General features: G+C 35.8%; 1 protein-coding gene across 2 annotated transcripts in view; it reads left to right on the forward strand.

Moving 5' to 3' along the window:
- LOC107749422 (endothelin-converting enzyme 1-like) overlaps nt 1-15,149 on the forward strand; it is a 20,485-nt gene extending 5,336 nt beyond the window's left edge. The window contains exons 2-18 of one of the 2 annotated variants that reach the window (XM_016564571.1): nt 1,311-1,397; nt 3,460-3,598; nt 5,976-6,188; nt 6,882-7,006; nt 7,252-7,398; nt 7,606-7,671; nt 7,754-7,942; nt 8,953-9,095; nt 9,197-9,311; nt 11,422-11,532; nt 11,618-11,716; nt 12,030-12,107; nt 12,219-12,322; nt 13,059-13,169; nt 13,262-13,329; nt 14,074-14,264; nt 14,763-15,148. In XM_016564571.1, the coding sequence (XP_016420057.1) occupies nt 1,311-1,397; nt 3,460-3,598; nt 5,976-6,188; nt 6,882-7,006; nt 7,252-7,398; nt 7,606-7,671; nt 7,754-7,942; nt 8,953-9,095; nt 9,197-9,311; nt 11,422-11,532; nt 11,618-11,716; nt 12,030-12,107; nt 12,219-12,322; nt 13,059-13,169; nt 13,262-13,329; nt 14,074-14,264; nt 14,763-15,074 (2,298 nt within the window). In that variant the 3' untranslated portion in view covers nt 15,075-15,148. Of the gene's footprint in view, nt 1-857; nt 1,398-3,459; nt 3,599-5,975; nt 6,189-6,881; nt 7,007-7,251; nt 7,399-7,605; nt 7,672-7,753; nt 7,943-8,952; nt 9,096-9,196; nt 9,312-11,421; nt 11,533-11,617; nt 11,717-12,029; nt 12,108-12,218; nt 12,323-13,058; nt 13,170-13,261; nt 13,330-14,073; nt 14,265-14,762 lie in introns of those variants that run through there. The other variant, XM_016564570.1, reaches the window with a different exon arrangement.

Here is a 15,149-nt window from a genome sequence, read left to right on the forward strand (position 1 = left end):
GCGATTCTAATGGATTCACAAGTTTCAAAATCAATGTTCTAAAGCAACGGTTCTCAATACTGTTCCTCGCGTCCCCCTACTCTGCACACGTTCTGCATCTCTCACTCTCTCTCTCTCTCTCTCTCTCTCTCTCTCTCATTCAGCTCAGCAATCAGAGCCCATCGCCTATTTCTGAGGGAGGGGCTTCATAAAAGAAGGAAATTATCAGCCCTTTCTCAGAGAAGGGACAGATATATATTATATATATATATATAATTTAAATATGCTCTCAATAATGTGTCCACACACTGTCCATCATGCCTTTGCTTAAAGGAATAGTTCACCCTAAAATGAAAATTACCCCATGATTTAAATGTGACCTCCATTCACTGCCATTCAAGGCTTGGAAGAGCCAAAGCATTTTTTTATAAAACACTGATTGTATCCGTCTGAAAGAAGAAAGTCATATACACCTAGGATGGCTTGAGGGTGAGTAAATCATGGGGTAATTTTCATATTTGGGTGAACTATCCCTTTAATATATGCAATTTAATAAAATAAAATGTGTGTGTGTGTGTGTATGTTAAGAGTTCAGACTGAACAGCAATACTGACTGTCATACTTTTAAGGTGACTGTATTCTAATCTAGGCAACTGTAACATAGTGGAAGTGGCCTTGTACAAGTCCCGCCTTCTTTTCTGTAATGTCCTGTTTGTAGGAATGAGAGGGCGGAAACTCACCTCTAACAGTTCCCTCCCAGTTCTAAATGAAAGCCCATTGTGGAATGCACACATTCTCTTACATGCGTATACTCACACACCCTCACTCTGCCCTCACGTATGTTCATCAAGTCCTCTCTCCTTCCTGTTTTTCACAAGTTCCTGCCTTTTTACTGACGCTAGTGTTGTCGCAGACTGGAAGGAGTTCAAGCTTCCCAGGAATCCCTTGTTTAGGATTCCTAACTAAAGGAAAGCTGAGAAGAGAGACTTGAAATCTCCCAACACATGTTTGTTATGAAGATCGAGCTAGCCATGCTTTGGAGCTTATTTCCTAGGTGTAGCTGACGTTGGGGGGTTGGCAATTTGCTTGGCATGAGGTGAAAGGGGGGTGGAAGAGGAAACCCCATTCAAACACAGATCACCCAGCACTCTGACGCGCTGAGCCGAGATTTTTCTCTAGTCCTTGGGGAGAACTAGTTTCGCAGTCTTCTTCTGATGGAACTCAGCAGGATAAACATTCGCAGGAGTCCCAAAAACTGCTGAAACACTTTCAGAAGATTTGGCTTAATTATGGAATCACTGAGGGAATCTATACTCCATTTAACATTTCAGATGTCAACATACAAACGGGCCACACTGGATGAAGAGGAGCTGTTGGACACCGGCTCCGATGGGATCTACCACACCTCTACCATGCAGGTGAGAGTTCATTTTTTAAAACTATTTTTATAACTTATATTTTTTGATATATGTGTACTGAAATATGAGCCAATCCACTGAGCTAGCGATCATTTTTTAAAACCAAACTCTTCCAAAACAACAACTCTTTCGTGATTCCAGTGGAAGACAAGAACACTGTCTTAAGTTACTTCCTTGTGGTTTTCTTTTCAAACATCCGCTGTGTTTTAGCACTGTTGTATACAACTCTTTCCTCATTCTGTTGAAGCTTTTTTCAAACATTTATTTTGTGTTGTGTGAATACACTTGACATTCCTGTTTACTTCTAATAAATACATATTAGATTTTTTTATTTGTGTAAAAGTCAAAACAAATGCTAGCTAAATTTTTGCTTTACAGTCATGTTTTTATTCGTTAGATCCTAATGAGATATGAAGCACAAGTAGAACAATGTGCATAAACATTAAGAAATTATAAATTGCATTTGACCCAATAAGGCTTAATATTTGTTTATTGTTTACTTAATGAACATGTGATTAGAAAGGAAGGATTGTTTAGTGTGTGCATACAAAAGTGTACATTAACTGTGTAGTTTATAGTTTGATGATTTTTACTGCTGTTGTTACCGTAAGGAACTACTTCCTCCTGATCTGAACCTTTGTTGTTGTAGTCTAATGTAGTCTGGTTGATTCAGTCATATCAAAGAATAAATATGACTTGAATAAAACCAGTTAATTTAGATATAACCACATGACATATTTTTAGTTTATTTCAAAGTTTCTTTAAAAAAGTCTTTCTGTTTCTATTTTTAATCAAAAATGACATTATTCTTTGATACCTGCTTTTTTTCTCGCTTCACATTGGTGTCCATTCATTTTTATTTAATTTAATTAATTATTTAATTTTTTGCTAGTGAGAACCAGACGTGCATTATCCTTTAACTGCTCCTAAAATATTTTCTCTGGATCACTGGGGTTATTAAATGTTCTGGGTGCCTTTGTTGAAACCATCTCATGGTCTTTGTTCTCCCTCTGCTCTCTTTGACTATTGAGAGACTTGGCATTAGGGCTCATTGAAGCCACGCAACACATACAAACACAGTTACACCTCATGCATCCAAACTAAGCTGAGTAATTGCACAGCTGGGCAGCTGGCCACTAAAAGTGACTTTTGAACTCTGGGCTCAGTAGAACTTAATCTAATTTGTATTACAGAGATCATTTATTTAGTTTCTCTTGCACCTCTTCTGTGAAGAGGTGATCAATTATGAAATGCACAAGGCTTATTTGATCAGTACAGAATCTAAATCAAAAGTGAATCAATAAAAGGAAAAGTTTAAAGCTCAGAGTTCTTTTGGAGTGAGCCGTTATCATCTTTTTATTTTAATTTTAATAACATTAAAAAAAATCTTACTGACCTCAGACTTGTGTATGTGGATATAATGTGGATAGCCAGATAATTTAGCACGAGAGGTATTTGCATAGGAGGTATCTAATTTTGAATGTTTCTTATCCAACAGTTTGAATAGCAATGTGTTTGGCAGAACAGACTTTGCAGTGTTTCTTAGAAGAGAGCCTTCCTAGAAAGTAGGAAGTTGATCAATGCGTTGTTGTGGGTTAGTTTCTCTCCTATAAGGATTTAATACTTAAACCAATGCAGATAACTCTTAAAGGAATACATGAAGTATTCAGTAAAAATCTTTTTTATTATTTGAGATAATCTTTTCAGTCCTCATTTGAGGTGGGAATGTGATCTGTACTTTGAACTGGAGCAGAAAGACAATGATGTTTGGTCCCACCAAAGTTTAATATTGTTGTTAGACACGATCATATATCATTTTCCCATGCAATATTATATAAAACCTGAAATAAAACCTGCACAATGTTATACAAAATGTCACAGATATCACTTTCATTAAGAAACACAAAATAAACATCTCACCCTCGAGGATCAGTCCTTTGCCAAAGATCACTCCTTTGGAGTAAGTTTCAGTGTCATTTGCGTCATCTATGTAACAGTGCTCATTTTCAGGGATAGTTATTTCAATCCTAACCCTTTATTTTCTGATAACTTTGATTATCAGGTGGGGCTGCAACGTGGTCTGGGTCTCCGGTGCTGGGCAGAGAAAACACACGTTGAGAGAAAGCTAGTGGTCGTCGTGTGCGCTCTGTCCGTGGCCCTGTTCATATGCATCATGACTTTGGGTCTGCACTATAAAGAATGTGAGTTGATGGCACAGTGTATAAAGATGTTATTTTTTTAAGCTAAGACTGTATATGCTCTGGACCTCATTTTACTCACTTGCCCAACCATGACAAATCGCTGTATGAAAGAACAACAACTTTCTGTCACACTGTTTACCTCCAGTTTCCTCAGCCTCCCTCAGGCCTCTAGTTTTCTTGGCATTATCTTTTCAGATCAGGAGCTAGGGATACATCTTTTGGGCCAAATATTTTTCTTAGAAGAGCTTACAGTGAATCTATTGCAGCTGCATTCTCTCTGCATCCACAAGCTGAATAAAAACAGTGCCCTTTAACTCCAATTATTTCCAATATTAAACTTAATACTTGCATAACCTCATTCAGTGGAATCATGCCCAACCTCAAAACCTCGAGGCCAAAGTAAACACAAAGAAGTGCGTGCCTATAAAGTTTTCGTAACATGTCTGAGAACATCTTTTCACAAATTAAAGTATTATATTGGTGGTTGCAAATGGCTAATGTTGCTATACAGACACAAATATTTGCCATATCAGCTTGCATATCACCCAGTTATGCTAATGACTATACTTAATGAATTTAATGGTTTCGACAATTAGTTTTGGTATTTGATAAAGGGAAAACACAATCACAAATGATTGGGTTTAATCATTGTAGGCTCCACAGGTCACTGCTAGAGACTCTCTTTGTGGCGTCTTCATTTGATCAGGATACTGAATAAATACAATCCTTTTCTCGGAATTCAAATTTTGGCATCAACCCTTTATAAGTGAATAGTTCCAGATGGCTTCATGTCCTGGGATCCTCCTCAAAGAGATGTTCAGAGCATATTTATGATGTGCAGCTTGAATGCAGTATGAGGTACAGCACTGAAAGTGTAGCGCACCAAAATCCCATTTATGATTACCCTAGTGTAAAATACACTGAGTAAAAGAGACATCAGGAAGACTTTCTGGTCCCACTTTATATTAAGTGGCCTTAACTACTATGTACTTACATAAAAAAATAAGTACAATGTACTTATTGTATTGCAAAAACACTTTTGCTTCTATTGAGGTGGGATACGGGTAAGGTTAGGGACAGGTTTGGTGGTATGGGTAGGTTTAAGGGTGGGTTAAGGTGTAAGGGATGGATCAACAGTGTAATTATAAATGTAATTACAGAAATTAATTACAGATGTAATTACATGCAGGTATTTTTAAAATATAAGTACAATGTAAAAACATGTATGTACACAATAATTGCATTGTACCAAATGATTAATTTAAATGTAAGTACATAGTTGTTAAGGCCACTTAATATAAAGTGGGTCCAAAGCTTCTAAATGTCTGTAATGTATTTCTTTATATAGACATAATGTTGCACAGTTCAATTGCATGTATAAGTGAAGTCACCATCTTTACAGGAAATGCAGTAGCTTTCAAATGAGTGAACTGATCAAACTGTCAGGCGCGAGTGAATGAGTCACATGACTTGAAGAGCAGCGAACGGCAGTCGGAGCCTTTTGTGATTTTGTATTCAGACTTTTTCCTCCTTTTCTCAGGCTCACTTAAAGTGCCTTTGGAAGCCGAAATGCAATATAATTGCGCTAACACTTAATTTTATATGCCTCTGATTACTTGGAAAAAGGAAAATTTTGAGTTGAGTGCCAAAAAGAACTGGATGGAAAGCCAGTTTTTTTGCGTGTGTATTGAATTCATAACACCAGCTACAACTACATAGATGAAATACAAGAAAGAATGGCTACAATTATTTGAAAGATTATGCTCATGCATTATTCAATGTCTGATAAAATGTGCAGTGCAAATGCATGCAAGAACATCTAAACTCCTCATAACACGCATTGTTCTTGTTTTTGAATAATATATATAAATCATTAAGAAAAAAATAACATAGCTATTAGTTGTAAAATGTAAAAATAAAAAAATTAAATGTAAGATGACTATTAACTAATAACTATCTTTATTTTTAAAATAGAAATATTTTGCATTAGTAAAAATAATTGTGTCCACAACATCCACAATTGTTTTAATTTAATTGATTTATTTTAGATTATATTTTATTTATGATTTCATATATTTTTCATCTAATCTTTCAGTAAATAACTTGCTCGGTCTCTGAAATGACTTGTATTTCTTCGATGTCATCACTTCCAGTTATTTTTCTTAATTAGAATTTGAATCCTGTATTTTCCATGGGGTCTCATATTTATGACCCCACTGTACAAAAAAAGCAGTAATGTTCCATCTACATAGTAGTTAAGGCCACTTAATGTAAAGTGGGACCGACATTCTTATTTGTTTAGGCAGCTACTCGTGATATAAAGGCATATTGTAATGGATGCAGCAGTATATTTATATACATATATTGGTTTTGACAGCGCATCCGGGAATGTGCCTGTCAGAGCCTTGTGTTAGTGTGGCAAGTACAGTCTTGGGGGCTCTCGATCGGTCAGTGGACCCCTGCCAGGATTTCTACAACTTTGCGTGCGGGGGTTGGATGAGGAAAAACCCGCTGCCTGAAGGCAAGTCCCGCTGGGGTCCTTTCAGCAACCTGTGGGAGCACAACATGGCCATCATGAAGAACTTATTAGGTAAGAACCACAAAGCATGGCCTAACAAAAGTTCATATTTAAACAAATATGTAAACAAATGTTTATTTTAATATGCTTAACTTTGTATGAGAGATATGAGAGACTTAACTTATTCAATGTGTTATTATTCAATAACTTATGTTATTAATTGTTAATATTAAAAAGGTTTCATTATTTGTTATTTTGTTTTGTTACTTTAGTACTATTTTTATTAATATTATTATTATGTTAAATTTTTATATATATATATATATAAAATGTAAAAATAAAAAAATTAAATGTAAGATGACTATTAACTAATAACTATCTTTATTTTTAAAATAGAAATATTTTGCATTAGTAAAAATAATTGTGTCCACAACATCCACAATTGTTTTAATTTAATTGATTTATTTTAGATTATATTTTATTTATGATTTCATATATTTTTCATCTAATCTTTCAGTAAATAACTTGCTCGGTCTCTGAAATGACTTGTATTTCTTCGATGTCATCACTTCCAGTTATTTTTCTTAATTAGAATTTGAATCCTGTATTTTCCATGGGGTCTCATATTTATGACCCCACTGTACAAAAAAAGCAGTAATGTTCCATCTTAAAAGGTTCCTACCAACTTACAGGCTTCATTTCACTTTGCTTTGTGGTTTTATAAAGGTTCTTGTCATTGAACTTTTCTTAATTTGTTAAATTCAGAGAATACCAGCATGAAAAGCCTGAGCAAAGCGGAACAAAAAACCCAGTGGTATTACCAGGCTTGTATGAACGAGAGCAAAATTGAAGAGCTTGGGGCAAAACCACTTCAGGATCTCATCAATCAGGTGACCTCAGATGCACAAGCCTTTATTTAACAATATGAAACTCAAAAGATCTGTTGTAAATACAGGTGCATCTCAATAAATTAGAATGTCGTGGAAAACAGTTCCATAATTTGAGTTGAATTACTGAAATAAATGAACTTTTCCACGACATTCTAATTTATTGAGATGCACCTGTATATCGGCCCTAATAAAAACCTGCTTTTACTCTTATTCTGGTATATAATTATTAATAATGGTTTTTCCAGACAGGAGGTTGGGGCTTGAAAGACCCGTGGGATAAAGATAACTTCCAGGAGGTTTTACGGATTGTGTCAGCCAGCTTCCGAGCCTCCCCCTTTTTCACTGTTTTTGTCAGCACAGACTCAAAAAGCTCCAACAGCAACATCATCCAGGTGGGAACACTTACGGTTATGTTTTTTAATCACCATAACATGCATTCTTAAATGTCTAGGGGAAATTCTGCACTGTTCTAGATATCGTATTTAGTTTTATGATGGCTGTCAGAATATATTATAACAGGCTTTATATCATGATGCACGTCACTGTAGCTTAGCTGGTTGAGTGATGCAGTTGATGCTCTGATTCCTTTTTTTCCATAGGTGGATCAGTCAGGATTGGGACTTCCCTCTAGGGAATACTATCTCAATAAGACAGCCAATGAAAAGGTAAACAAAGAGATTTTGTTGTTCATGAAATCGGGAAATGTTCTGCTGTGGTCTAAAGCTTGTGTTGTTATTCCTTCTTCAGTATTTAAAAGCATACTTGAGCTTCTTGGTGGAGCTCGGGATCCTTTTGGGCGGCTCAGAAGAGACCTCTCAGAAGATGATGCAGGAGATCATAGACTTTGAAACAGCCCTGGCACACATCACAGTCCCTCAGGAAGAGCGCCGTGACGAGATGAAAATTTACCATAAAATTCAAGCCAAAGAGTTAGCTGTGAGTACTGTACGGTTACTGTACTACTTTTGGATTGAAATCTGTGGTTCTTTACTGCTTGTTCATGGCCCAGAAATAGTCACAGGTCTCTTCTGATACGGTCGTAGATGGAAATGCTAAATGCAAATAATGAAATGTATAGTTATTATAATGGCAAAATATTACAATGGTCCAATGGTACAAATTGTTTTGTACAGAAAAAAATTGCAGCTTTTCCGTTCAGCCTAAACTACCATTCATAAGAATTTTTTCTTAAGAATCTTCTTAATAGAAGTCTCTTATGTTCACCAAGGCAGCATTTGTTTGATCAAAAATACAGTAGAAACATTGATATTTTGAAACATTATTACGATTTTAAATAACCGTTTTCATTGTAATGTATTTGTAAATGTAATCTGTCTTTATGTAATGTATCTTTTGATAGTAAAAAAAAAAGTTACTCCAGTTATTAGTGTCACATTATTCAGAAATCATTCTAATGTGCCGATTTTTTTCCTTTGTTGAACAGAATTCAGTATTTGAAATAGATTTTTTGTAACAAAGTCTTTACTGTCATTTTTTATCAATTTAATGCATCCATAATGAATAAAAGTACTAATTTATTTTTTATTAAAAAAAAAATCTTACTGCCCTCCAACTTCTGAGTGGTAGTGAATGTAATGTTGATAATGTTCATATGACTGTGAAGATCGTGATACTATTAATGAATTTTGTTGGTTGGCTTTAAGGAAACTTTTGAGACACTTTTGATGATCATTTTTGAGTCACCACTCAATGTCCAGTTGAAAATCTGGGTCTTAAAACAAAACCAGTTGAGAACCACTAATTTAAATGTCTCCTGCAAATGAGAGATGCTCTTATAAATTGTGATTATTAAAATGAGAGTGAAAATGGCAGAACATGTAGTTATGTTTCCTTTGCTGGAGACATATGAAGCATTCTTTCCTTACTCTTAACTGTGGTGTTGCATGTGAGCTGGGATATCAGTCATGTGCTTGTCTGTGCTGTAGACATTGGCTCCTGCGGTAGATTGGATGCCTTTCCTCTCTGCAGTGTTCACCCCTGTTGCCCTAAATGACTCTGAACCCGTGGTTGTGTACGCTAAAGAATACCTCCAGAAAGTTTCAGAGCTCATCAGCAATACCAACAAGAGGTAAGTCAACATTAGCCAGAATTGTGTGGGTTTTTGGGCCGTCTATATAACAGACCTGTATTGTCTGTTAGCTGAGATCAAAGCTAATGTGTCTCCACCAGTGTCTTGAATAACTACATGATCATGAAAGTGGTGCGGAAAATGGTGTCCATCTTAGACCAGAGGTTCCAAGATGCAGAGCAGCGCTTCCTTGAAGTCATGTACGGCACCAAAAAGGTGAGAAATGAAGATCAAAGCTGCTGTCTGTTAGTCCAAGGCACTGCTGCCACTGAAAGAGTCATGAATGATCCATTAAATATTAAATAACAGTCATGTTTTTCACATTTGCCTCTATTTTTTGTTACCCTATCTATGATACATAATTTAATTTAGCATTAGTTGAGATTTAAAGGAGAGTTTTTGTTTTTATTGTACATTTCAAATCAGTTAAAGGAATAGTTCACCCCTAAACATTTTCTTTTCTTAACCATTTGAATTTCTTATAAAAGCACCATAAAAGTATCATAAAAGTGGTTCATATGACTTGTGCACTATATTCAAAGTCTTCTGAAATCATACAATAGCTTTGTGAATAAAATGTGAGAAATAGATACACATTTTAGCCATCATTCTCTGATAATTCTCTCCTCCGCTGGATCACAGTTACCGTATTACCGTGTCAGGTCTGACTTTGAATCCAAGCACCATTGTCACTTGACTGACTGTCAAGTTTGAAAATATGAGATATGAGAGCTATGCTCTTAAAGTTGATTTAAATGTACTTGGATGTATCTTTTTTAAATCCCAAAGGTGTCTTGTGGTTTTAGAAGACTTGAAATATACACTACCGTATTACTGTATTTTTGATCAAATAAATGCAGCCTTAGTGAGCTTAATTAAGAGACTTCTTTGAAAAACATTTTAAAAAACTTACCGACCCCAAACTTTTGAATGGTAGTGTAGCTCTGTAAATATATTTGTTATGAGCTTGACTGTATACACCATACAATTCATGCATGGAACAGAGCATATATTATATTGGATATTGTGTCTAAAAAATAATAATGATACAGGATTAGCAACATTTGTGCTAAGTAAATTATGACTAAATATTTTACATTTTTTTTGGGTGAACTACTCCTCAACACTCATTCCTCCTCTTACGAGGAACATTTGGTGCAGCAATCATTTTATATTAGAACAAAATTACCCAGATATGAAAACAGTCAGTGTGCTTAGTCAGCATGAGAGGGAAGTGATCTGTTGCCCTCTTCTTCTCCTCCCTCTCTTTGACTCTCTCTTAGAGTAACTGGTATCAGTGTTGGTGTGTATGGAGAGGCGGTGTGTTGTTCTGCAGGGAGCCAGGTTATTCAGACTCTTATCAGCAGGAGATCCTGTTGCCCCGGCCTTACTTTCCGCTGGGGTCAGGCTGAAATAACAAACGAAAGAGCCTTGGGCGATGTGTGTATGTGTGATGGGTTATGATAAGAGATGGAGAGAGGAACCGAAAGGACGGTCACCTTCAGCTTTTATTATTGCATTAAGTGATAGTTCACCCAAAAATGAAAAATCCTGTCATTAATTACTCACCCTCATGTTGTTCCAAAGCGGTGTGACTTGCTTCTGAGGAATAAAAATATAGATTTTAGGGAGAACGTTGACTCTGCTTTCTCTCATGTAATGAAAGTGAATGGTGACATGGAGCAGTCAAGACCTAAAAATGACAAAAAAGTACCATAAAAATATTGTAAAAGTAGTCCATGCAATGTCTGTGCTGGATTCAGAGTCTTTTGAAGTCAGACGAACGCTTAAAATACCTAAATTAAGCCATTATTCACTGATAATCTTCACATCTGCTGTCATCATTTACTCACCCTCTTGTAGTTCCAAACCTGTATGACTTATTTCATTTTCACTTAATGACTAATTTCCTTAACAATCTAAAACTTAATTTTACCCTCATTAGTCTTGCCATTATCGCCAGAGCCTCAGTATCTAAACAAGAAATGGGAAGTGGAATGGATGTCCTGTTGCTGCCCGTCTCTGAGCGTCATACTGAAGGAACCTTCAAGAGAACAATCAAATGTCTTGTTTTGCTGATAAAGTAGAAAAAACCCTTCTGTTTAGCTCATTACAAGCAAATTTGTTATGTATTTAACAAATGATTTGTGCTCATTTCCTCAAGTGCTAGTAGTTCCTATGCTGTACACATGGAAACTAGACTGTATTTATCTGTAGAAGTTCATGCCTAAATGTACCTGTAAATTGTTTGTGAAATGTCACACTAAGAAGGCTTCGGTGCAAATGAGGATGCTAGTTGTTAATATATCACCTTTGTGTTTTCCAGAGCTGCACGCCACGCTGGAAACTTTGCGTCAGCGACACGGACAGTGCTCTGGGCTTTGCTCTCGGGGCGCTCTTTGTCAAAGCTACTTTTTCTGAAGACAGCAAAGCTTTTGTGAGCGTCTTGTGATGTTTTGCACACCATCCCCGTCTTTTCCTCCAAGCCTATAAACTATATTCTCAACTGATGTGTTTGTCAGGTTGAAGATATGGTCTCTGAGATCAAATGGGCCTTTGAAGGCAGCCTGAAGACTGTCGGCTGGATGGATCCCAAGACAAAAAAAGCAGCTAAAGAAAAGGTGAGAACCAACAGCACAATCCCACACAATGTTTTTCACTGCTGTTGCCTGCAGGGATGGATCTTGCTGAAAACAACACCTAGCTAAAATGTCAGACAATTCCCAATTTGTATTAGCTTTAGTTTTAGAATTGGTGGTTGTTTATCAGTTTCATTGCTTTGCCTGGTGGACAATAAATTTGGCTAAAAAAAAAAAATCTTGTTGAGTAACAAAACTACATAAAGGTTTTTATTCCTGTTGATGCTCTTTAATGCCACCTGGTGTTAAAGTATAAACTGCCACTCATGATGTTTATTTTCTTATTCTTGTCTAGGCAGATGCAATATACAACATGGTTGGTTATCCAAAATTTATTATGAAACCCAAAGAGCTGGACATGGTGTTTAATGACGTATGTATACATTTTCTTGATTTCTGTTTGGTTTTGGTTCATGGAAAATAATGTTGTTCAATGTTGTAGAGAGCCTGAACTAACGTCTCGGCCTGCAAACTGTATTATCAGTTTGATGTTGTTTCAGATCTTTACTTTCAAAACGTCATGAATTATTACAACTTCTCTGCACGAGTCACTGCTAACCAGCTGAGAAAAGCCCCCAACAGAGATCAGTGAGTATCAGTCCAGCTCACACACAAGATGATGCTTTGCTTAAACATCTGAACATCTCTTGAAGGGATAGTTCACCCAAAAATGAAAATTATTTTAACATTTACCAATGTTATTTTTGTATTATTTATACCATACTATAGTCATTTTTCATATTTTTAATTAGCTCTTAATTTTATATTTTAGTATTTTTAAAAATGTGCTTTTGTTATTTATTTATTTTTCTATTTAGCTGTATTTCATTTTAATTTCAGTGTCAGTTTTAGTCATTTTAGTACTTCAATTTAAACTTATTTATTTCAGTTATTTGCCAAGGTGTCATTTCTTATTTTTCTTAAGTTTTTAAAGTTTAAATGAAAGTATTAATCTAATAATTATTATTATTTATGAATATTTCAGGTACCGAAAACTATTTGTAATAGTTATTGTTTTAGTTTTAGATTTAGTTAACAATAACACCACTGTCATTTACTCACCCTCATGTTGTTCCAAACCTGTGTGACTTTCGTTTTTCTGTGGAATATAAAAGAACACAAAATAACAGTGGACCCCATTGACTTTTATTGTAGGTGGGGAAAAAAGTCATTTTTCATAGTATCATACAGAACATCATACAGGTTTGGAACAACATGAATGTGAATAAATGATGAAGTTTAATGTATTAACTGTTAACTTAAAACTCCCTTAATGTCAGTTTATGTGTACGCCAGTGATCAGTGCATTTCTTTCCATGTACAGATGGAGTATGACTCCACCTACAGTTAATGCCTACTACAACCCCACAAAGAATGAGATGGTACTTCCAGCAGGCATTCTCCAGGCTCCCTTTTATAACCATGCTTGGCCAAAGTAAGAGTCTCTCACTAACAAAACCTTTCCTGTAGTCCTATAGTAGTGTTATATCTCTTACCTCATCTTATTGAGTCTTGGTTGTTTTCTAGAGCAATGAATTTCGGTGGTATAGGTGTGGTTATGGGGCATGAGCTCACCCATGCCTTTGATGATCAAGGTAACAAAATTATTCTCTCTAAAATATTACTGTATATTATTTCAGATTGTTAGATCTCCAGTACATAAGATTCGTCAACTGCTGTAAAGAATCAAGTGCGCCACCCTGCCACTGATTCATTATTAGAGAGTTACACAAACACAGGAATAACTATATACCTGACTGGTTACTATGGTAATAGGGAATACATCTCAGACATTATTGAATTATTCTTAAAAATATTTAAATAAAAAATAAATATCAAATCACGTGTTTTTCCGTTAATCAGTTTTTATAACCTCAGTCTATCAGTCTTATTTGATTAATACAAATTGTCCTTTGATTTCTTGTATATGTTATAAATAGTAAAAATGTACTAGGAAAAGTACTTCCAAGTCAAAGATCAGAGTCAGAGGTTGTTCAAATACGTGTGTATGTATGCTGTTGAAAAAAAACTTTTTTTGTCATACTTTAAACATGTTGTTTATATTAGTTATTACATTTCATTAAATATTACACTACATAAATGACAAAATAAATAAATGCAAAAAATAATATAACATATGAATTAGCATTGATATATACATTTAATAATATTTTTTCTAATGTACAGTATAATGTAAATAATTGTATTGTCCTTTATGATTGTAATAATGTGAAGATGTTAATAAACACATCAGCTTTTATTACAGAAAACTGTAATGTGTATGTGACCATTTCCAAAATATTTGTGTTTCAAAACGGTGTTTTAAATATGTCTTACAGGAAGAGAGTATGATAAGGATGGGAATTTGCGTCAGTGGTGGCAAAATTCTTCAGTGGAGGCTTTTAAACAGCAGACCCAGTGTATGGTGGAGCAGTACAGCAACTACAGTATAAATAAAGAACCTCTGAATGGGAAACACACTTTGGGAGAAAATATTGCTGACAACGGAGGCCTGAGGGCAGCTTATAAGGTTTGTGAAGATCCTGTTGTGGAACAAGACTTTGCAGGAACTAGAATTTAAATCCATCAACAGATTTGTTTCATTCATCAGCGAGTTATAAAGAGATGAGACGCCAATGGTTACTTTCCATAACATGAAAACAGTTATGGCTTGTGACATATGAGAATCTGATACGAAAGGCATTACGATCTCTATACTTTTCTCGTTGGTGGCTTTAATAGCTTTGGGGCCATCGGGGTCCCATCTCTCTGAAAAGCCTCGCAGTGCAACAGGTGGCTCGGAATGGGCTGCTCTACCTCCAGCAACTCGGATTCTTTCCGTTGGTTGAGAAGTCATAGGTTACAGAGCAGATGCGCAAAGCATATGGCTGGAGAAGACCCTTTGTTAACCTCTCTGATGGAGAGGAAAATAACCGTTGACACCAGGGCTCTGTTTATTTGTGATCTCAGCATGCAGTGAAGCATGCAGAATTCTTAGTAGACTAATGTATTCACACTTGCTTTGCAGGCCTATATAAACTGGATCGAGAAGAATGGTGAGGAAGCCACTCTGCCTGCCCTTGGAATGACCAATCGTCAGCTGTTTTTTGTGGGATTTGCTCAGGTTTGTGCCAATATTTGCTCACTATGTTTTCCACAACTACTCCCTGGGCGCTGGAGCAAAACTGGCTGTTTGTTCACTACTCACTGCTGTGTGTGTGCACTTGGATGGGTTAAGTGCAGAGCATGGGCTATACGTCACGGCACTTTCACTTTTAGTTGTTTTACTGGTCACAACCTTAGCAAACTAAAGGTATCTGTCTTTTGTCTCTGTTTTTGAACTGTTTGCTAAGGCAAGAATTAATATTACTGTTTCTCACACTTTGATTTGAACATTTTTCTTGGATGTGGATTG

This window comes from Sinocyclocheilus rhinocerous, unplaced genomic scaffold, assembly GCF_001515625.1.
Source record: "Sinocyclocheilus rhinocerous isolate Xijiao unplaced genomic scaffold, SAMN03320098_v1.1 scaffold889, whole genome shotgun sequence".
Classification (NCBI taxonomy): domain Eukaryota; kingdom Metazoa; phylum Chordata; class Actinopteri; order Cypriniformes; family Cyprinidae; genus Sinocyclocheilus; species Sinocyclocheilus rhinocerous.